The sequence below is a fragment of the Phoca vitulina genome, unplaced genomic scaffold, assembly GCF_004348235.1.
Source record: "Phoca vitulina isolate PV1807 unplaced genomic scaffold, GSC_HSeal_1.0 scaffold10, whole genome shotgun sequence".
Lineage (NCBI taxonomy): Eukaryota > Metazoa > Chordata > Mammalia > Carnivora > Phocidae > Phoca > Phoca vitulina.
In genome coordinates, this window is record NW_022589713.1 from 15,416,473 (window position 1) to 15,439,836 (window position 23,364).

The window sequence follows — 23,364 nt, forward strand, 5'->3', positions numbered from 1 at the left end:
TGGAGACACATAAGAATGAGTTTCCACAGGGAAGACAGACTTTTAGCAAATGTTCACACAAATATACATGATTATAAATATATCATATAATGCGAAGCTCTAGGGTTCCATAGAAGTAATGATGGTGGCTTGGTCTTGTCTCTGGGATCAGAAGTTTTCCCAGAGGAATCTGAGCCAAGATTTGGAAGGGGAGTAGAATTAACTAGGAAAAGGGGTGGTAGAAAGTTTTCCAGGTAATGAGATGATGTCTCAAGGCCCTGAAGCTAGAAGGTGCTTTTCCTGGGGACCATCATTTTCTGATAGCACTAGTACTTCCCTCTGTTGCGACCTCATATCATTGAAACCATTCTTCTGTCTCTTTCCTTGTGAGATTATGAGCTCTGGCAGGGGTCTTTGCTCTGCATCTTTGTGTCCCAGAATTGTCTTGCATTTCTGGGGATGCAAAGATGAATACAAACTTCATCCGACAGATACATAATTCCAACTCAAGACTTTGGCTCTTTTAAAGACAGAAGTTAGGCTGGATCATTTCTCCTATTAGGCAATAAGACTATTAAACTGATAAGAACAGATACTACACTTGATCTTAGCCAAAAGGCCGAGAAGCGATAGGCAATAAGAGTATTAAGCTAAGAAATAGAAGAGTTTGAATGTCTGACAACAGATTAGGTGTAAGTTATGAGCCCGAAAAACACATATTCTGCCTTATAGTTTTTTATCTTATGACTAATGGATATTTTTTAAAAAACACTCTACGAAAACAATTCTGGTTTAAAAACTTTACAGATGGAGAAAAGGGGAAATACTAGGATTGCTTTTCATTTCTTCTTGTAAAGCTAGACATTTAATAGTTTGTTACTGTGTAAAAAATAATAATAATAATTTGTTACTCTTCTCTTTGTATGAGTTCAGACAGAAGGCATAGCTGAGTCCAATACCTATGACTCAACCTTGCTTAAGTCCTATTAAAGAGTTACCCTAACAGTTGACATTTTTTGAGGCTGTCATTTATTTTAAAACTACTTAACTGTAAGCATTCTTTTTTTCTACCATGGCAATGTCTTTATTGCATAATATGCCTTCAAGTCTATGCATATAATTCAGAACAATAATAAAAATTCTTCCTATCTCTTTCTTTAGGCTCCATTAAATGACCCCTGTGCATGTGCCTCTTTTATGGGTTTGAAGGCTTCCACCAATAAATACCATCTTGTACGAGCAATATTGGAGTCAATAGCTTTCAGGTACCAAAACCTGCCCTAAACTCTCCCTTCCCCATATAGTATTGCCATTTTCTTCTATTAATTTCTGCTAAACTAAATTATGAAATTTATTAATTTTAACTGAGTGTTTATACCTTTAAATTCATACTGTTTATGACATAATCTGCTTTTATTGCTAATTTCCTTGGCATCTCTTTTTTTTTTTTTTTTTAAGATTTTATTTATTTGTCAGAGAGAGAGAGCATGCACAAGCAGGGAAAGTGGCAGGCAGAGGGAGAAGCAGGCTTCTCACCGAGCAAGGAGCCTGATGTGGGACTCGATCCCAGTACCATGGGATCATGGCCTGAGCTGAAGGCAGACGCTGAACTGACTGAGCCACCCAGGCGCCCCAGCATCTCTTTTTTATATGTAATAGTACCAGTACCATTTACATTTGATATCTGAAAATAGATGATTTTTAAAAATACAGTTGGCCCTTGAATACCATGGGTTTGAACTGTGCAAGTCCACTTACACGTGAATTTTTTTCAATAGATACGGTACAGTACTGTAAATAAATGTATTGTATTTTCTCTTCCTTATGATTTCCTTAATAACATTTTCATTCTCTAGCTTACTTTATTGTAAGAATACAGTATAAAATACATATAACATACAAAATATGTGTTAATTGACTGTTATCAGTAAGACTTCCTGCCAACGGTAAGCTATTAGTAGTTAAGTTTTGGGGGAGTCAAAATTTACACACGGATTTTTGATTTTGTGGTGGGTTAGTATCCCTACTCCCTGTGTTATTCAAGGGTCGACTGTATCTAAGTTCTTAGGCATAAAAGATTTAAAATTTGGACTTTCAGAGATTTTTGTATCCTTATTGATAAAGGAGACTTCCAAAGGTTTTTGTATCCTTACTGATAAAGGAGAGTTCTAATTATTCTAATTAATAATGCTTCCATTATACTCAAAGATTGAATCACCAGAATTACTCTTTTTGTATATTTCCCTGTGGTCTTTTCATTATGGCACAGTTGTAGTTTATTAAAATTAAGAATGTGGCTGTCATGAATATGGAACATTTGGAACGTTTAAAGTAAAAATGTGATTACAAAATGATTATTTTTATATTTGATGAATTCTATTAGATGTTATTCATGTCATATCATCTTAATAGCTTTCTATTAAATGAATGCTTGCTTTAAATTTTTATTTGTAGGAAGGATAATAGATTAAATTTATTTCTAAACGAAAAATATGCTCCCTTTTATCAAGGTGAAAAGTACAAGGCCCTAAACCTCTTGCTTGTCTGAGCATTTATTATTGGCTTCCAGTTAGCATAATATATTTGAATATATTGGTTTAATGTTCTCTTTTGTATATTTTATAAATACCGTATAAATAAAACCATAGTTCTTATTTTTCTAGACTGGAAAAAAATAGAGAATTTTCTCTAAATAGTTATCTTGATTTTTTTACTAGAAACAAACAGTTATATGAGTTGATGCAGAAAGAGATCCATATCCCTGTGACAAAAGTCCGGTATGTAAACTTTGTTTTCAATAGATTTAATTAGAAATTGGAAGTGAGTGGTAACCGCTATTAGTATTTTCATCATTATGATTATTCAGGATTTAAAAAATAAATTATGCCTAGTTTCTTTGCAACAAAATTCTTGGTCCTAGGAATTTGGAAAGAAAAGGAAGCTAATTTTGGATTTATGGAGAATATAACACAATATAGAATTTAGGAGGATTCTAATATATGTATGTATATTATAAACATCTTTAAAATCTCTTTTTTGGATGTGTGGCTGTCCTTTTGGCATGGAAGCATCAAATTTTCTTTGCTGGTATGTCCAAATGAATTTTTGTGTTGGCTTAGTTTCCTTGGCCTGTTTTGAACTAGTCTTAGGACAAGCAGGGCAGGTGGGAAGATTGATGTTAGGGATAAGGAAAAGTGTTTGAAGATTACCTAGTGAGGACCTTTATCTTCAGGTCAATGGGAAGTGATATAATTTTGGAATTAAAAAGTTGAACTTAAAAAAATAAAATCAAGAATCTAAAAAAATATATGTGGCCCTTTTAAAAAAATTAATAATGTTTTTATGCTTCTGTTGGAATAATTTATCTCAAATATCTTACTCCCCACAGGGCAGATGGAGGAGTTTGTAAGAACAATTTTGTTATGCAGATGACTTCAGACCTGATTAATGTGAATATAGAGAGACCCATCAACTTAGACATGTCCTGCCTTGGTGCAGCTTTTCTAGCTGGCCTTGCTGTTGGTATGTGTGGATTTTATAAAAGCGAGAACTGTCTCGAAAGCTGTTTCTTGCCAATAGCATTTCTCTTCCCAAATCACAGAATTATAGAGCAGGTCTGGAAAACCTTGGTGTTCATTAAGCTCCATACACATATGCACATAACTCACAAAATACTCCTTTGACCTCCTCTGTGGATGGGTCTTCCCCCCACTCCCTCCCTCCCTCACTTCACTCCTTCAGTCAGAATTATGAGGCAAGGAAAATTCATTTTCAACTGCTCTGTCTTCAGCAAAGGGAAAGTCTCTGAGTAAACTTCCTGAGTAGATAGGCTTTTCTTTGGCATTAGAAACCACTCCATTCTTTTACATATTGAAAATTTGTTGAGTACCTGCTACGTGACCGTCACCGCTGGGAATAAAGAGTTTAAAAGACATAGTCCCAGACGAACCATGAGAGACTATGGACTCTGAGAAGCAAACCGAGGGTTCTAGAGGGGAGGGGGCTGGGGGGATGGGTTAGCCCGGTGATGGGTAATAAAGAGGGCACGTACTGAATGGAGCACTGGGTGTTATACGCAAACAAGGAATCATGGAACACTACATCAAAAACTAATGATGTAATGTATGGTGATTAACATAACATAAAAAAAAAAAAAGACATAGTCCCTGCTATGGGAGTCTCTAGTTACAGCCAGACAAGTAAACCAATTATTACACTTGTGTGATAAACCCAGCGAACAGCCATAGCTTTAAGCAAGTGGTGCAGGCTTCCCAGAGGAGGCTCAGTTTTGAAGGAGTTAGCAGACAGCCAGGAGAGGAGGTAAGGAGTCCTAAGAGGTGAGTGGTCCAATAAAGAAAGCAGCTTGTGCAAATGTCCCGGCCCATTACAGTAAGTGCTGATAGGGGAAGTTGGGAGCAAGAGGAACGGCTTCAGAGGAACAGAGGTCCAGTTGTGGTAGCCTCCTCATACAGAGGGGTTTGAACTTAATCGTGAAGGCACTGGAGAGCCACTGAAGAATTTTAGGCAGGGGAGGGACATGGATAGATCTATATTTGAACAGACCACTTTGGCAGTTAGTGAGAGGATTAGTTGGGAGGGTGAAGAATGGACTCCAGGAGGCCAATTAGAGGGTTCCCTAGGAAGCAGGATGCTGATATGGGACACTGGATTATTTAATACATTCCTGTATGGAAGGGAAGAATGTTTGTACAAAACAGGATATTTTGTAGTTAAAAGTTTTAGGCTAATATGTAGCATATTAAAGTTACAAATCCAAAAAGTTTGAAATCTTGTTAAGTTCAACTTAAACTTTATTCTACTAAAAATCTGTTAACTTTGAATAAAATTGAAACAATCACTTTCATTTGTTCATTGATTAATGTGTGATTAATTCAAGTTGAAGAAAATAACTTTCCCTTAAATAATCATTTCCATTTATAAATTTAGTTAAATTCCTTTGTATATTTCAACTAATACACATTTAATACAATTGACTTTCTTTTTAGTAATTTCATATGCCTAACTGAGCAAGCTTAGAAGTGTAACAAAGAAAATCTTCTCAAGTACTTGAACAACTCTTGCAAAATGAATAAATTAAGCTTATATTTGCAGTAAATCAAATGCTCATAAACATTCTGATATTGTTTATAAAGTAAATCAAATTTTTCTATGCCTTTTCAGCTTATAAGACTAAATATGTCAGATTCTCTTGAACATTTTAAATACTTTAAATAACAAACACATACAGGTTTTTTTTTTAAGATTTTATTTATTTATTTGACAGAGCAAGAGAGCACAAGCAGGGGGAGCAGCAGAGGGAGAGGGAGAAGCAGACTCCCCGCTGAGCATGGAGCCTGATGCCTGATCCCAGGACCCTGAGATCATGACCTGAGCCAAAGGGAGATGCTTAACCGACTGAGCCACCCAGGCGCCCCCATATGACAGATTATTCTTAAACATGACACAGTGGCTTGAGCTTTAGCTATTTCGTCATATCTATACTTAATTTCAAACCTTTCTAATACAAAGAGACTTCACTAACTACAGGGAGCAGTTTTACCGTCTCAGAAAAGCTGAGATTTCTGGTTGGCTTGCTTCTCTTTCAGGAATCTGAGACTTGAAGGCTATGCACATCCTCTGTATTTTCAAAATTCACCAAGGAAATGAGTCTATCTGATACATACTTAATAAAATTACTTGAAAAAATATGTATGTCCTGGGGTGCCTGGGTGGCTCAGTTGGTTAAGCATCTGACTCTTAATGATTTCAGTTCAGGTCATGATTTCAGGGTTGTGAGATCGAGTCCTGTGTTGGGCTCTGTGCTCAGTACAGAGTACTTAAGATTCTCTCTCTCCTTCTCCCTTTGCCCTTCCCCCAGCTCACACTCTAAATCAATCAATCTTCAAAAAATATATATGTTGGGGCGCCTGGGTGACTCAGTGGTTAAGCGTCTCCCTTCAGCTCAGGTCATGATCCCGGGATCCTGGGATTGAGCCCTGCATCGGGCTCCCTGCTCCGTGGAAAGCCTGCTTCTCCCTCTCCCACTCCCCCTGCTTGTGTTCCCTCTCTCACTGTCTCTCTCTCTCTCTGTCAAAAAATAAATAGAAATCTTTAAAAAAAAATATGTATGTCTTAAAGAGTAAATAATTCTGGAAATAAGGATTTTAAGAACATGCTTATTTTCATGATTAGACTTATCTAACTTTAGTATACTAATAAAAACTATTTTTAGTCTTTTAATAACTTCTATAAATTAATATCTTTAAATATAGATAAGTCTAAAATGCTGACTTTGTCAGTTAGAAAGAAAGTGGTCTGATAGAAAATTTGAGAGGAAGGGATTTTGTGTCTGCTTTATTGGTAAGAGAAAATACCCTTCAAGAAGACTTGTCAACTGTGTTAGTACTTCAGAGTAAGTGAAATATACCAGGTTAATTAATAAGACACCTCGGCCATTTCAGACTACTTATGTTCATAGTTATAAATGTGTTTTCTTGCTCCTTTTTATTATAAATCACATGATCCTCTTCGTGAAGAACAATATAATCATGAAGTGGGATTTAAATAACTTGTATGAGATACAATAGTTTGAAAAAGAAACTACTTATTATATTCAGTCCCACTTTTGAATTTATGCATATCCCAGGGAGTTGCCTCTTACCTCAAGATATATGACAAAAATCCTAATTTATCTTTGTTTTTTTTTGAAAATATACAATTTCTTACTTGTTTTCTTTTCTTCATAGAAAGTCACGCAATTAAATGATGATAGGGAGAGGTTGGTCTAGAAATGGTTTGGTGCCCTGCCACACAGAAATAAAGCTGATAGAAACCAAATTATTTTAAAATCCTGGTGTATTTATTCCCAGGGATAGTCAATCTAACAAAATTCAAAAGCACTAAAATATTTTAAATTGTGTTTTAAAACAATAGTTGTTTACCTGTGCACCTGTTTGCATAGGTTTGTGGATAAACTTTATGGACTCCTTATCTGCCTTAAAATTTGAGAGTAATTTTTTCTATCTATAGGGTTTTGGACTGACAAGGAGGAACTAAAGAAACTGAGGCAAAGTGAAGTGGTTTTCAAGCCACAAAAGAAATGGCAAGAATATGAAATGAGTATGGAAAACTGGGTCAAAGCAGTGAAACGCTCCATGAATTGGTATAACAAGATGTAGCACTAACTGGAACGACTGAAACCATATACGGCTGGTTGATATGACACGGAGATGAGACACAGCTCAGGGATAATAACCAATACGACAATGACTGAGAAGATTTCAGATGAGCTTTGCAACCTGAGAGAAAAAACATTGCTTTTTTGAATACAAAACAAAACAAAAAAATCCCTCATTTTAAAATCTAGACCTTGGTAAGATTGTAAGGCAGCAGTACCTCAAAACTTTGTACCTTCTGTTTTTTAGCAAATTCCAAAGGACGTTAGCCATTTCCAGCCATATTTTGACAGCTATGGGTCCTCCTTTTTATACTGGGTCAGCGATACATACGGACATAATTGTTTACTATCTGAGTTAATAGTTCTGGGTCAAGCATCATTCATGTTTTGTTCCAAAATTAACAAGTGTTCCTTTAATTCTTTAAAATTAAATGGGCTATATGAAGTTTGCATAGCTAGAAAGACAGACTCACTGAGGAAATGTGGAATTTTGCAACATTAATATTTTATATTTAAAGCCATAATTGTTCAATACTATATCCAAATATGAGCTCGATATAGGCTCACATAGGCTTATTGTTAGTCAATTCTTTCCTTTATTGGGCTTAAAGACACTGCCTTAATTTTTCCTTGTTTCACCAAAATCTGAGCATTCTTTTTGTATTGAAAAAATAACTTTAGTGGATGAAACTACAAAGGGTAATGATTCATAAGGAAAAAGAAAATATTTTCTTTCTCAAATATTTGAAAGAAAAGGATTTCTTTCAAAAACTTCTGGCTAAAGTGTAACATCCCATTTTTTACAAAATGCAGGTAGTGGATATAAATCTTGCTTTGCTCTTCCTGTTCTTTATCTTTGTTGTTGAGGTGCTTGCATAAATGTCTTTTGCTTTTATTAAGTGCCTAATTGACAGCTTAATTTGAAGGAAGTGCCCTAATTCATTGGTGACATAAGAATTGTCTTCATTGGGGTATTTTACTTATCCAGGTATCTTTTTTTGGGGGGGGGTTCCTTTTTTTAAATTTTAAGTTCAATTAATTAACAATATAGTGTATTATTAGTTTTAGAGGTAGAGTTCAGTGATTCATCCGTAGCATATAACACCCAGTGCTCATTACATCATGTGCCTTCCTTCATGCCCACCACACAGTCACCCCATCTCCCCCACACACACCTCCCCTTCAGCAAGCCTCAGTTTCTCTCCTATGCTTAAGAAGTCTCTTATGGTTTGTCTGCCTCTCTGGTTTCATCTTGTTTTATTCTTCCCAGGTTTTTTTTTTTTTTTTTACTAACCAGAATCATGCTGTATGTATTGTTCTTTTTTTTTTTTTTAAAGATTTTATTTATTTATTTGACAGAGAGAGACACAGCGAGAGAGGGAACACAAGCAGGGGGAGTGGGAGAGGGAGACACAGGCTTCCCACGGAGCAGGGAGCCTGATGTGGGGCTCGATCACAGGACCCTGGGATCATGACCTGAGCTGAAGGCAGACGCTTAACGACTGAGCCACCCAGGCGGCCCTGTATGTATTGTTCTTTGATGTGCTTTTTGGAGATGTTCTCAGCCTCGCACACTCCTTTTATCCATTCTATATTCCACAGAAATAGATGTTTGGGTTGCTTCATTCTGCTGTTATAATTATTCCCACTTTTGTGCACAAACTTGGGCACAGGGGCTGAAATTTGAGGGGAAGAGTGTCAGTTTGAGCCCTTGGCAATCTGAGGTGAAGGCATGTTGACTTAAGCAAAACCAGCCACATCCCTGTCACACATGATGCCATCGGCCTGTGGGTCCCAAATTCACAGTCCAGCCGCCCTCCTGCCTGAGTCAGCATGCATGGCCTGCCACCTGCTAAATGCCAAGTCAACATATCCAGGTATCTTTTACTTCCGTTCAATCTACTCATCTCTGTGAGATAGGAGCAGTGGGTAGCTGACAGAGGTAATGGAAGTGTATTCATGCAAATGATTGCCCTACAGTTACTAGGCCAGAGCTCCACAGAGAGGAGCAGGGACAGTTCCACATTCTCAAACTTTCTTGATAGAAACAAATGTAAAAGAATCAAGAGTTGTGAGTAGCTTCAGGCCCCGTGTAAAACTATCCTATGGCAGTAGACTACCCTCCAGCTTGTTCTTATGTTATTTGCCCCTCCCTCCACTTGGGCTAGGTTCCATTTCAATTTGTAGCAATAATGAATTTATTTCCCTCTTAGTCGGGCTTTATTATATAAAGACCTACTGTTACAGAGCTAGTTGTTAAATGCTAATGAACTTAAAAAGTGACTGTTACAGGGAATTTTGTTGTTGCTATCATATATGTCCATTTCAGTGACAGATATGATAGAACTAGGGGTCACACTGCATTTCTACAAATTCCATTTCAGTGAACTTTGTCTTCTTGAAGTATTAAAATTTTTGATGGAATCATAATAGCCAATATATAGTATCATTAACTCCATTAATTAAGATTTGGAAATATTTTTGTGAAGTGGAGGTATTTTGTTTACTGTAAAAAGTCAGATTCCATTATGTAGATAATATTCTTTTTATTCTCTTCATTTTTCTTATGTCCCTTTTACAAAGCTTAGTGACCAATTGTAGGCCCTTTTATCAAAATCAGATCACATGCAAGCTGCTCCGTTGTTTTACTGTTTCTTACAGATTCTGCTTCTCAGTGGGTATAATTTCATAGGAAAGAACTGTCTCTTTGTGTTAGGATATACTGAATTGTAATATTATTAATACTTAAGAATTTGTTAGCTCATTTCTTTTTCATATTCTTCTCTCTCATCATCAACCACAAAATAAAGGATAAATACCTTTTAGATAATGTGAAAAAGTAACTGTGAACATGTCTCATCAGAATTGAGCATCTCCTCAAAAATCAGTGGCTAATTTTTTCTTCTGTTAGTCTAGAATTAATCTTTTATTTTTACTACTTCTGACTGTTTTTTAGTGACACAGTTTAGTAAATCTTTTGCCAGATTTGACCTAAATCAGAAACGTGACCACATTTGCTTTTGTGATTGTAGAAACAGTTGACATTCAAAATCAGTTGAGCAAAAAAATTTATCCTTTCCATCCTCCAAGTTTATTCTCATTTATATGCTAATATTTGCAGTTTAAAAAATTTTGTGCTAACATTTCTCAGCATGTTTTATTTTCCCATTATGGATCAATCAGATATTTTTAGGAGGTCTGTAGCTATCTTTTTAAGTAGGAGAATGTTTCTGTACAATCCTTCTTTAAAGTGGTACTAAATGCTTTCATGCCTAGACTTACTGATTTTTAATTGTTTTATATCCCACCATAATACGATTTCTCAGTCTCAGCATTACTGACATTTGGGACAGGTAATTCTTTGTCTCGGGATGTTGTACTATGCATTATAGGGTATTTGGCAGCTCTTCCTGCTAGCCACCAGTAGCATCCCCCTAGTTGTTGTGGTTAAAATGTTTCCTAGCACTGCCAAAGGGCCCTCAGGAGGCAGTATCACCCCCAGTTGAGAACCGTTAATAGAGACTCTTAGAAGAAAATTGAAGACTCAGCAAATGTAGTGTGTCTATCATGCTCCTTTTCTCTCTGCCTCTTTTTACCTTAGGAAATGGTTGTTAGCAAAAAGAGGTGGTTGTATCTTAAAATAAATAGGGTTTCTACTTCACTGGTTAGTGAGGCGAAAAAAAGAAAAATCTTATGTTGTAATTGTCTTCTGCTGTTTGTACCCACTCGCCTCTGTCCCGCATTGCTGCATCCTCTGTGGTCTTAATGAGTGGGTTTATGACTTCAGTATAGGATTAATGTAGTCTGCAGAGCATCTTGATTTGATCTGCCTTTTTGCTTCCTTTTCATCTCTGAACAAAAGAGATGATCACTCTCTTTTATCTGCCTCTGTATAAGATTCCCATCAAACTGGAAGTTCCCCAAAAGCAGAAACCATGTTGGGCGCATGGGTGGCTCAGTTGGTTAAGCGACTGCCTTCGGCTCAGGTCATGATCCTCGAGTCCCAGGTTCAAGTCCGCATCGGGCTCCCTGCTCAGCGGGGAGTCTGCTTCTCCCTCTGACCATCCCCCCTTTCATGCTCTCTCTCTCTCTCATATAAATAAAATCTAAAAAAAAAAAAGCAGAAACCATGTCTACTTCCACAGAACTTAACTCTGTGCCTTCCTATTGATGGGGTGAATTTTTACTTTATAAGCGCAATCCTTTTTGCATATATATTTTATCCTTGATTTATATACATTTGTTGATAAGGAGCAGCTTATATTCGTGGCAAGTAAAATATATTTTGTTGGATTAAGAAGGACAACAGTTGACCCTTGAACAACATGGGTATGAACTGTGCAGGTCCACTTATATGCAGATTTTTTCCATAAATATATGTACCATACTGTGAATGTATTTTCCTTATGACCTTCTTAATAACATTTCCTTTTCTCTAGCTTACTTTACTGTAAGAATACAGTGTATAATGCATACAACATACAGACTATGTGTTAATTGTTTATATTATCAGTAAAGATTCTGGTCAACACTAGGCTTTTAGTAGTTAGGTTTTTGGGGAGTCAAAAATTATATACAGATCTTTGACTGCACAGGGGGTCGGCACTCCTAACCCACATGTTGTTCAATGGTCAGCTTATGAGAGCTAGAATCCTCCTACTGTTTATTTTTAAATTCTTCATATGTTTATGTGTTTCCGTATGTATTTGTGTAGAGATACACGTCTATAAAGACACATAATTATATCAACTTTCTAAGGTACAGTTGAAGCCTTTCCATTCACCAGTTTTGTGTATTTGACTGCTGACAGCTCACAGATTGAATCTTAAGAACGCCAAACCCTCTGATGTTAGAGGGAAGTAACTTCAGAAACATCCCCTTCTGCAGAGGACTTATACTGGGGACCAGTCTTTAATGAAAAATAATCTAACCCAGGAGTTTGGCAAGAATTTTATAATTCTCTGAAGAGAGGACCCTGGAGTTCTTCAACTTGAAGTGATTCTAGAGTCATCCAGACATAGCCTAGAAGGTTTGAATCTACCCCAAAGGACTCTGAATTCCTTTGGGAAATCTAGATCATGTTTCTCAGTTAGAATTAAAATATACTCTGGACCTACCTGACCCCAGAATCATCTTCTTGCATACCCAATGCCAGGTCATCTGGTTCAAACCAGTCAAAATGGTAACCCCGAGGAAGTCAAGTAGGTGATCCTTGTTTGTTTTTAAGTTTTGGAGCCTCATAGCCATAGATACTTTGGTACCAGCACTGGTTCTAAGTCACTGGCTATATTGTCACCACATTCCCATGGGACCCTTGCCCTTAGGGTAGTGCAGGAATGATCTTGGGAGTGGGAATGTTAGAGACAGGAACCTGAAGAATCAGATATTTCTGAAATTTTCTGTGTGCTATTTCTACTGCCTTTCCCCCTCTGTATTATAAATGTGGTTTATTAAAATAAAATGGCTATGTCTGTATAGATATCTATACTACTTAGAAAATAAATGATGCAAGGTTTCAATTTAAATGAGCCATATCTTCACAAGAAACTTCGAAACTGTTCCAGAGTAGCTGTACCATTTTACATTACAACCAGCAATGTATGAGTGATCTAGTTTCTCCATATCCTCACCAGCATTTGATATCACAATTTTTTATTTAGCTAGTGTGATAGGTGTGAAGTTTTCTCATTGTGGTTTAATTTGCATTTCCCTAATTAATAATGATGTTTAACATCTTTCCATGTGCTTTTTTGCCATCTGTTTATCCTCTTCAGTGAAATGTCTGTTCATGTCCATTTGCTAATTTGGGTGTTTGCTATATGAGCCATATCTTTACATGAATATCTTTTTTAAAAACTTTTAAAATCAGTACGGTGACTTCAGAATTCATCAAGTAGCATTTCTAAATCCTTCTAGGCAAAGTGTATACAGCACCTGAATGTGATTTTATAATGTACTGAGCAGAAGAGTTCTCACATTCCTTCTGTACTCATTATGTAGTATAGTACTAATACTGTATAACGGCAAAAAAGTTTCAAAGATACTTTTACCTAGAATGTTAAGTAGGGTGTACAAATACGTATTTTGTCCATAGCTATCATAATGTTTGTAATCTCTTTTATTTAAAATAAGCTGACTTGTGTTTCAGAATGATTTTGTGGAAAAATAATTTGAAAATTTCCTATTTGTGCAAGACAGTTAATATATTTTCTAGTTCATATGCATCGGCAAATTCATAATCTTATTTCTCCGATGTTCCTTACAAATTTCATAGTTTTATTAAATCATCATTGAGAACCTAATAAATCAATGTTGAGATCTACAAATACAGTCTAAGATGCACAGCAATAGAAATGGGTATGTGAATTTTTCCCTTAACGTTTTTCTACTTTATTTTTGGATTTGTTTTTTAATTTCACCTCGAAATTCTTATTTAATACTATTTCCTGTTTTGGTTTCTGCACATAAGAAGGTCACAGAGGAATTGGGGCACCTGGCTGGTTCAGTTGGTAGAGCATGCAACTCTTGATCTCAGGGTTGTGAGCTTGAGCCCCATGTTGGGTATAGAGATTACTTAAAAATAAAATCTTAAAAAAATAAAAAAGAAGGTCACAGAGAAATAAGCATGTGGTAACTACAGGATAAATTTGAGCTAAATATGGTTAGAGAAGAAAGGTTTTCTGTAGCCCTGCCTCTTTAGATCCTGTTAGGTTTATCATTCATATTGTACATTCTTGCACAGGGGAAATTACCAGAGAAGAGGGTTCTTTGTGGTGGGAAAAATGATATAATTTGTTGTGAAAGTATACTGTATTTTTAAATACTTAGATTTTAAATAACGGGAAAAATGATTTCAAATACTAACATGATAGAATTAACCTAGCAGTTGTTAAAAATCCCTTCTGAAAATTATCTAAAATTATTTGGGAATCTACAATGAAACAGTAAATGATTTTTTCTATACATATTATGTATTAAGGCCATTTTTATTTAGTATTTCTCTGTTCATTGCTTTGGGTTTGCACACATGCACAGCAGCAACGTCTGGATGGTGAAGGATTCAGTCAGTCTGGATTCCATTCCCTGACCGTAGTGAGGAATGGTATCATTCCAAAGTAGGAAATTTGAAGGATGATAAACATTCACTTATTAGAAGGAAGAGAGGGGTTTTCTTTTAATTTTATTTTAGGTCAAAGTAATATTAGTCTAAGGAGGATAAGGAAGGCAGGCGTTGTGGAGATATGTGGAGATGGCTTTTCTGAAATTCATTTTATAGCAATACTTTTAAAGAATTTTGCAATTGTAAAAAATTGAAGGAAAAAAATGGGGGTGGTAGGGAGTAATAATGGATTTTTTGCTACTTAGAAAAAGAAACAACCCATCAAGAGGTGGAGATTGTGGGGCGGATACATTAGATTTGCTAAATCCCCTTCCCCCTCACCCACCACTAGGGCAAGAATCTTAGCTACTGGATCCCAGGGAATTCTCATATCCTCTAACACAGTCCATGAGGCTCTGGTCCTGTCTCTCCTAGAAAGTCCCGTCTCTGTCAGCATCTCAGCTTCATCACCAAACACTGTCAAGAACTGAGAAGAGTCTGAAATTTTACTCTACTTGGAAACTAAGAAGTTAGCCTCCCACAGTTGCATGGATATTGGCAGAAGATAGGAGACTCCTGGGTCAGAGATGAAGGACTTTATTACTCATAGGCATAGCAAACATCACAATCTTCATATTTGCATTGGTTTCCTGTGCTTCTCAACTCCTCCATGGAGCAGTCCAGGTTGAGGCTGTGCACTCAGTGAGTCTGTGGTACGGCGCAGGAATCTCAAGCTTAGGAAACTTAAGTCTGTTGTAATGGGCTGCAAGTATATGTGTCTAATGCTTGCTCCAGAGGAAATTACTTCATTATATTGGACAGTAAACAAAACTGCCCTCTACTCTGGCGGGAGACACATATTTGGCGACAAAGGCCTCAGTGCCTCTGCTTGCAAGATAAGCAGAAATGAGAGAGCCACGTAAAATGGACTGTCAACAATAAATTCATTATCTTGATTATGGCAGTGGTTTCATGGGTGTATACATATGCCCAAACTCACGAAATTATTTACCTTTTGCACAGTTTACTACATGTCAGTTTCACTTCAACACAGTGGGAGGAAGAAAAGCCTCAGATTGGTTGTTGGGACCAGTAGCCTCAATGCCACCAAAGTAATTTTCAGAAAAGCAGAATTTCAGGCAGGCCTCATTCTGGATCTTCTAAATCAGATTCAGTATTTTAATAAGATCCCCCAGTATTTAGTTTTTTAGCTTTTTATTTTGAAATAATTTTAGAATTAATAGTTGTGAAAATGGCACAGAGTTCCCCTCATCACCCAGCTTCCCCTAATTAACATCTTACATAACCATAATATAATCACCCAGACCAGGGAATTCACACTGATATAAGAGGATTAACTAATCTACAGACCTTAGTAGGATCTTGTCAATTTTCCAACTACTGTCCTTTTTCTGGCTCAGGATTTAATCAAGGACCCCACATTGCATTTATTTTCATGTCTCCTTAGTCTCCTCCAATCTGACAGTTCCGCAGTCTCTTTTTTTCTTGACTTTTTTTTTTAAGATTTTATTTATTTATTTGACAGACACAGCGAGAGAGGGAACACAAGCAGGGGGGAGTGGGAGAGGGAGAAGCAGGCTTCCCACAGAGCAGGGAGCCCGATGTAGGGCTCGAACCCAGGACCCTGGGATCATGACTTAAGCCGAAGGCAGACGCTTAACGACTGAGCCACCCAGGCGCCCCTTTTCTTGACATTTTTAAAGAGTACTGGCAGTTACTTTATAGAATGTCCCTCAATTTGGGATGGTCTGGTATTTTCTTGTGATTGGGTTAAGGTTCTGAATTTTTGTTACAATGCTGCAGAAGTGATGTGGCCTTCTCAGTGCATTCTATCAGGAAGACACATCAGTATGTCTTCTTATTGATGATGTTAACCTTGATCATTTGATTAAGGTGGTACCTGCCAAATTTTTCCACCATAAGGTTACTATTTGCCCATTTGTAACTAATAAGCATATTGTGAGGAGATAGTTTTAGACCAATGTAAATATCCTGTTTCCCATCACACTTTCACTCACTAGTTTGAGCATCTGTGGTTAGTTCTTGCTGGCAACCATCATTCCTGTACTATTTGCCTAGTAATGGTGATTTTCTGTTTACAGTATTTCTTTACATTTATTCATTGGAATTCTACCATAAGGAAGAGCTGTCTCTTATCCTCCATTTATTATTTATTTGCTTATTTACATCAGTTTTGGTCATTTTTGGGTCCACTTCACATCCTCGTGGCCCACCTTTTTATCCCAGTTGTTGCAGCAATCACCTGCCCAGGTATAACCTGACAGCATCTTGCATCACCATAACTCCTGTTTTCTGGGCTGGGATTTCTCTGCCTCCCAGCTTGGAACTGATTCGAATCCAGTCTGTCATTGTCACCCATGATCAAACCAGGAGGTGCTAGAGACCTAACACCCTACGGTGCAACTTTTAAACAGTGGGGAAGAGAGCCAGTGTATAAACATGCTCCTCTTCAGTTCCTTACGTGGACAATTCTGAAGTGTGTTCTTCACAGCAACTTGCAGTCTCCTGCTCCATCAAGCCTCAGTGGCCTCGAGCAGGTGATCGTCTCAGAAACTAGCTTGGATTGGCTTTTCCTCCTTCATGTTTCAAGCTTCCCAGCCTCTACTCCTGTTCCTTGGAATCATTTCCCAAAATAAAACACCTGTGCAGAAGAATTTGTCTCAGAGGGGGGAGTGGGGAAGGAGAACAAGCAAAGATTTGTGTATTACCAGTCGTTAAATATTTTGACTCTCACCCCAGTACGTAACTAAAACCCTATGAAAACTTTCACATCTACAAAGGAGAGGTGTACAAGTAAATTCATAACAGTAGAATAGAAAAAAACCCAAATATCTATCAGTAAGAGAATGGATTATATAAATTTTGTTATTTTTTACATCAGTGAAAACGAATTACATCGAGACAGATGACTCAAACAAAATGAGCCAACAATAATAATAATTTACAGATGAGTAATAAAGTTTGACCCCAGATATATGTAGTTCAAAAACATGCAAAACTAAACAATATATTGCTTGGAGTTAAATACATAGCTGTTAAAATTGTCAAGAAAACCAAGAAGATTGTAATTCAGGATAGGGTTATTATGGGGAGGGAAAAGCAGGGGGTCACATTGGGGAGGCACACACAGAGCTCCAGTGATGTTAATAGTCTATTTCTTAAGCTGGTACATGAGGATTTATCATTATTCCTTTTTTTTTTTTTAAAGATTTTATTTATTTATTTGACAGAGAGAACCACAGCGAGAGAGGGAACACAAGCAGGGGGAGTGGGAGAGGAAGAAGCAGGCTTCCCGCAGAGCAGGGAGCCGGATGCGGGGCTCGATCCCAGGACCCTGGGAACATGACCTGAGCCAGGGAGCCGGATGCGGGGCTCGATCCCAGGACCCTGGGATCATGACCTGAGCCGAAGGCAGATGCTTAACGACTGAGCCACCCAGGCGCCCCTATCATTATTCCTTATACTTCACATTTATATTTTTAGAATGAATAGAATATCATAAAAAGATTTTAGGTTTGATATTAGGAAGAGCTTAGTTTTATTAAGGGTGACTGTGAAATCCTTCCCCTGGCCTAACCAGCTAAATCATTCCAGAAATGAACTCAGGAGAAGGTTGTGTCCCTCGCTGAGGAAATTCCAAGGCGTAGAGGACAGTCTCTGGAAGACAAGGCCTCCATTTAACACATTTTTGTATTAAGTGTCATTTCTTTTGTCAAGTCACTGGATGGATTAGGTGTGAAAACAGGATGCTGTTTAAAAATAAAGTCCATATCTGCAACTGTCCAGACGACTGCAGATCTTTTTGTATAATAAAAAGGTGTCATTAAGAACCTGTTACTCACAAGTGTGGTGTGGCAGCACCAGGTGGGAGCTGATTGGAAATGCAGCCTCTACATCCCACCTCAGACCTACTGATTCGGAGTCTGAATTTTAATAAGATCTCAAAGTGATTCCTGTGCACAGGAAAGCTTGAGAGGCACTAGTTCAGAAGTCCTCTAGCTGCGCCTACAGAAAGCAGCCTTCAGCACCGGGAGAGAGGGCAGCACATGCAAGTTGCTCGGGTCTAACTATAACGGATCGGTGTCTTCCGTGGCCCTCTCTTTGGTGGCCCACATATTTATAAGTAGAGACTTTATTTATTTATGCTTCTTTCCTCTTTCCAACTGTGCTGGGCTGTGGATGAGAGTGCCATTCAATAAAAACTTACTGAGCTTCTCTTAAGCACTGAGGACAGGGTGGTGAATAGGATGGCATGGCTCAGAATATCAGGGAGTTTACAAGATACAGATACTAAATGAGTAATTAGGATCTGTTTAAAAGACGCGGTTTGATGGGCAAAGAGCTGGAGATGGGGAGTCAGAGGAAGCTTTACAGAAGAAAATAATCTCAGCTTAGATGAGAAGGTGCATGTAGGTGAGATGTACGTGGACTGGGGGGTTATTCCAAGCACAAGGAATACCCATGAATGGAGCTCTTTGGGCATTTATATGTGTATATCCCATGACTTGCGCTGTTCTTGGCATACAATAAGTACTTAATAAGTGTTTGCAGAATCAGTGTGTGTTCTGTCATATTTCAGACATCTACTCTCTGGCATGGGAGATAGTGGAAGCTTTATTTTCCTTTTCAAAGGAAATAAGATCCCTTAATGGGCAAATGAGAAGGAAGAGAGCTGAGTGTTGTGCAAATTGCTAAATTGGAACTGTGAGTGGGAACGAAAAATTGATTTACATGAATTTTCCTCCCTGAAGCAACTTGACAATTTATTCTGTTCTGGAGAATTTTCAGTTTTTGGCTTCAAACCCAAGCTGTTCCTTATTCTGAATTTCTTGGCCTGCTGTGAAACTAGCATTTAGTGTCTTTTACAGCATACCCTGATTAGGTCATGGAAATTCACAGCTAGATCGAACCAGTATATGGAAAATTTGAAACTTTCACTGCCCATTTTACTCCGTGGTGTTGGAAGGTGTTATGAAACATTGACTTTTAAATCAATTTTTTCAAAAACAGTATTATCTAATGATCATAATTGCCATCATTTATTGAACACTTACTATATGTATATTACAGAGCAAAATCCTCGTATTAACTACAAGAGAGTAAGTTGAACCACTTGAATATCGCCAAGTATTAGCAATTCATATGGTTCAACTTAATTTTTGTCTTCAGACTCATCTTAGAAACTTATTAAAAAGGTTTCACTGACAGCCAAAGCCCTCCTCCAAAATTAAGCACTGAGTTTTTGTTACAGATAAGGAAATCCTGAGAGAGTTACAGCTCCTTAATAACATCCACCCATCTTACCCCCATTAGTCCAAGTGCTCTGTGTGTCTACCATGGTTGTTTACACATTGTACTGAAGTAGTTTACAATCCATTTCTCCTGCTAGACTGAGTTTCTTGTGGGTGGAGGTTTTTTCTGTCTTGCCCATTTTTGTTTCGTTGTACCTAGAGTGTTTGAAAAGAACTTGTTAACTTGAAACCTTAACAAAATTTCTGGTGGAAACTTAAGAAATACTATTGATTTGTTACTGGAAAATGCATGGTAATCACTCCAGTGAGGCTTTTGCATTTTAGAATCAGTCCAAAGAGTACTGCACTTGGCATTCTTGAACTCCTAGGAGTTTATCTATGTACAATTATGCAGAAATTGTCTCTCCACCCCACCCCGGAGAAATGTCCAAAGGTGCTCTCTCACTTCCCTCACCTCCTTTAGATATTTCCTTAAATGGCATCTTTTCTGCCGCCTTCCCAGAACACCCTATTTAATACAAGCCATGCCTCAAACACCATTTTCTGCTTATTCCCCTCCCCCAGCACCTCTCATATGATAGTTTACATTTTGCTTATTGCTTTTGCATATTTTCTTTCCCGTCCCCTAGAATGTAAGCTCATACGTGATTTTTCGCATAGGCACTGACAAAATGTTTTAATTTTGAACAAAACGGACATGTATTTGGGGGTGTGGGCCGCAATTTTCTCTTTAGCTTCTAAATGACATGGTGACCTGGTCTGGTTTGGATCCTGTTTGCCTGGGTATTGAAGAACCCACATCCCCAGTGGTTTGTAACCCATTGTCTGAATAATTAATTACGGGGTGCCTCACACGTGGCCTCAAAGTCACTTGTCCCCACCCTCCTCCTCGCTGCTCCCGGGGAGGGGGGGGCAGCCATCAAAGGCCTGGGGACCCAGAAATAACCGCCTTAGTTCCTTTTTTTCCAAGAGAGATGGGGTTTTCCTGCTTCGGGCCTGGGGGATGGGGTTGGATGGAAAAGTCAAGATTCTGATCCAAGCCTAGGGGAAGGGATGGGGAGGAATGGGCGTGTCTATAATTTTAGGCCTCAGGCCTGCAGCCCGCACCGCAGGCGGCTGGAGAGCAGAGTGTTGAGATCACCGCAGGGTACCCATTGGGAAGCTCCGGTGAGCAACTGGAGACCAGGGCTGAGCGCTTGAGGTCCCGCCCCTTCACCTCGCCGCCCCCTCCTCTCTTTGGGGAGCCTGGGGGCGGGGTTTGTTTACTCCTTGCACGCACCGCCGACCTGGCCAATCCGTGGGGAGCGGCGCCTTACGTCACTCATCCCGAGAGCCAATCGGAGCTCACCGTGCTGCTCCGCCGCCAAAGCTTGCGCGGGGGAAGCGGGGCAGAGGCTGGGTTGGGTGAGGGCGGACGAAGCAGCCTGAAATCTGGACTGCAGCCGCCGCTGCTTCTCGGCACGCGGGCGCGCTCTGACCCTTTTCGGGCAGGCTTGCGGGCGCATGCACGGTCGGCGTCCCAGGGCCTCGAACTCCAGGGCCTCCGCTGGGCAGGCCGCGGATCGCCCACCCCTTCCCCCAGTGTGAGTCCGCCGGGACCCGGCCGCCGCCAAGCGCGGGCGCCACAGGAGCGGCGGCGCCAAAGCCGCGCCCCAGGCTCGGAAGAACAGCCCTGAGTGGCCGCCTCGTCCTCTGCAGCGGAGCGGCGGTAAGGTCCGGGGCGAGGGCGCGGGCGCGCGCGCCGAGGGCCTCTGGACAGCCCCTCGTGTTCCCGGGCAGGTTTCCCTCCCTGCGCCTCGGGGCCCCCTCGTTACGGCGAGTCCCATCTGTTTATTCCCACGCGTTCTCCCAGGCCTGGCCGAGTAACCCCTGAGTGTCGGGGGGCCGGGGCGGGGGGAGTCGGAAACCCGAGAGCCCCCCCTCCCCCGCCCCAGACACACACAGCAAATTGGGAGGAGGTAGCGTCCCCGTGTCACGCCTCGTGGAAGAGAGGAAGGGCTGCTTTCTACTTTCTCGGTCTATTCAGGTCTTCAGGGCAGAACGATGGCTTCTAAGTCTGGTTTTCTGACTTTTCCGCCTTTCATGACTCACACGCCTCCATCTGCCTCTACCAGGTGTATTTCAGAGTTGCAAAGCTTTCTGCGCTTGAAAGAACCTCATATCCCGCAAAAGGGAACTTTTCTCTAAAGTAGAGGATCGCTTTTGGGGCCCATACACCTTTGAGAAATTCCAGAGAGCTAAGATCCCTCTCCACAGAGAAGTATAAAGGTTTTGTAGGATCTCTCCGAGACATAGTTTAACTAAGTAGATGAGCGCTCAGTCTCTGGTTACCAGTTTGTGTTATCTTGCATTGTGTAGTCTGTTTCTTCATATGTAAAATAGTAGCAACTGCCTATTCCAGGTGTTTCGAGGAGTAAATGGACCAGTCTGTGGAACGCATTTGGAACCGAGCTCACCACATATTAAGTGCTCTGCATGAGTTAGGCATTTTTATTATGGTCTACCATGAATGCCGGTTCAGAAAAGTGCCCCGTATTGTTGTTTCTCTTTTTCTGTTGAAACAGTTAACAGGCTCATCCCTTTTCATATTTACTGCTGAAGCTCCCTTTGAGCCTTTGATACGTTTCTCTTCCTCATTCTATCTCAGAGGGCTCAGACTCCCTGTCCCACTTATTTGCTCTCTTTTTAGTAAGTCAGTAACTCGTTCTCTTCCTTTGCCTCTCTCCCCTAAATCTTAGTTTTGTGTATTTTCATTTGACTTCTATAGCCTGATTTTTTTCTGGGCCACTCTTCTTTTCTCTTAATGGTTTGAAATTATCTTCACCTAATAAATATAGTTAAAGTTACTCATCTGTCCTCTTTACAATGTAATCCTGACCCAGTCTGTGTTCAAAATTAAATATAAAATAATTTCGTTGATCGGACATTGCATGTTGCTTTTCCATTTCCTTGTTTTGCCTATAATTTAGCTAAAGCTTTATCACTATCCTATTACTATAATAAATCTTTAATAGTAGTGCCCATTCTCAAGTAACAGCAGGAGAAAAATCAAATGTCTAGACCCGGGATTCTCTCACCCTGTGTCCTGGCTCTGGATGCTTTTGTTATTTGTTAGAACATCTTGTGCCTGGAACTAGAGTCTAGTCCCCTGGCAGACATGGTGTCTGTAGCTCTGTTCTGCCTGTACAGTTGCAGTTTCAGCAGTGTGGCACCTATATTTAATAAAGGCCCAACACCTATTAAACGTACTTTTGAGTTCTCTTTATTCCCAGTTGTTTAAGAGGGAAAGCGGAATTTTCAAGTGTGTAATGCTTCATATTACCGTTCTGTGATCACGTAACTTTCTCCCCAACTCTTTTTAAATGTGTAGTCTGACTGGCACTTTCAAGTTTTTCCCTTGCAGCCAAAAATCTTAACTGTCTGAGCTGTGTGTTCTCAATACAACTTGAAATTGGATGTACAGATGTTTATCCTTAACGTGAGAAGCATTTGTGGATGAAAATTACACACTAAAAAGATACCCTAGAAGATTCAAAGATTGTTTTTTTATAATTAGGAATTGAAATGTGAATGTACATTTGCTTTTTTTTTTTTTAAACATGATAAAAAGACTGGCTTTGTTTTCTTGCTGTTGATAATTTATGTTTTACAGAAAATGCATGATCTTTACATTGCACCACAGCTTTTTAAAGCCCTTTTAGATATTTGAAAGTTTTTAGAACACGGTGAGGAAACAGACTAAGACTAAAATTAAATTCATGGCAAAGGTAGTGAATGAGAACCTAAGTATTCTGACTTCTAGTCTATTGTTTCCT

The 23,364-nt window shown here is 39.1% G+C and overlaps 2 protein-coding genes and 1 non-coding gene across 5 annotated transcripts in view; 2 read left to right on the forward strand and 1 right to left on the reverse strand.

Annotated features, from left to right (window-relative positions):
* Positions 1–8,223, forward strand: part of GK5 (glycerol kinase 5) — a 74,338-nt gene extending 66,115 nt beyond the window's left edge. For all 3 annotated transcript variants that reach the window (XM_032408546.1, XM_032408547.1, XM_032408548.1), the window contains 4 exons: positions 1,141–1,244; positions 2,697–2,756; positions 3,368–3,501; positions 7,009–8,223. In XM_032408546.1, coding sequence (XP_032264437.1) covers positions 1,141–1,244; positions 2,697–2,756; positions 3,368–3,501; positions 7,009–7,157 — 447 coding nt within the window. In that variant the 3' untranslated portion in view covers positions 7,158–8,223. The remainder of the gene's footprint in view (positions 1–1,140; positions 1,245–2,696; positions 2,757–3,367; positions 3,502–7,008) is intronic.
* On the reverse strand, positions 426–610 carry LOC116635372. Its single transcript, XR_004300154.1, has one exon. It is a non-coding gene; the product is annotated as a U2 spliceosomal RNA (small nuclear RNA).
* Positions 8,224–17,781: 9,558 nt separating the features above from the next.
* Positions 17,782–23,364, forward strand: part of TFDP2 (transcription factor Dp-2) — a 172,636-nt gene continuing 167,053 nt past the window's right edge. The window contains exon 1 of the mRNA XM_032408557.1: positions 17,782–21,257. The gene's annotated coding sequence lies outside the window, so the exon portion shown is untranslated. The remainder of the gene's footprint in view (positions 21,258–23,364) is intronic.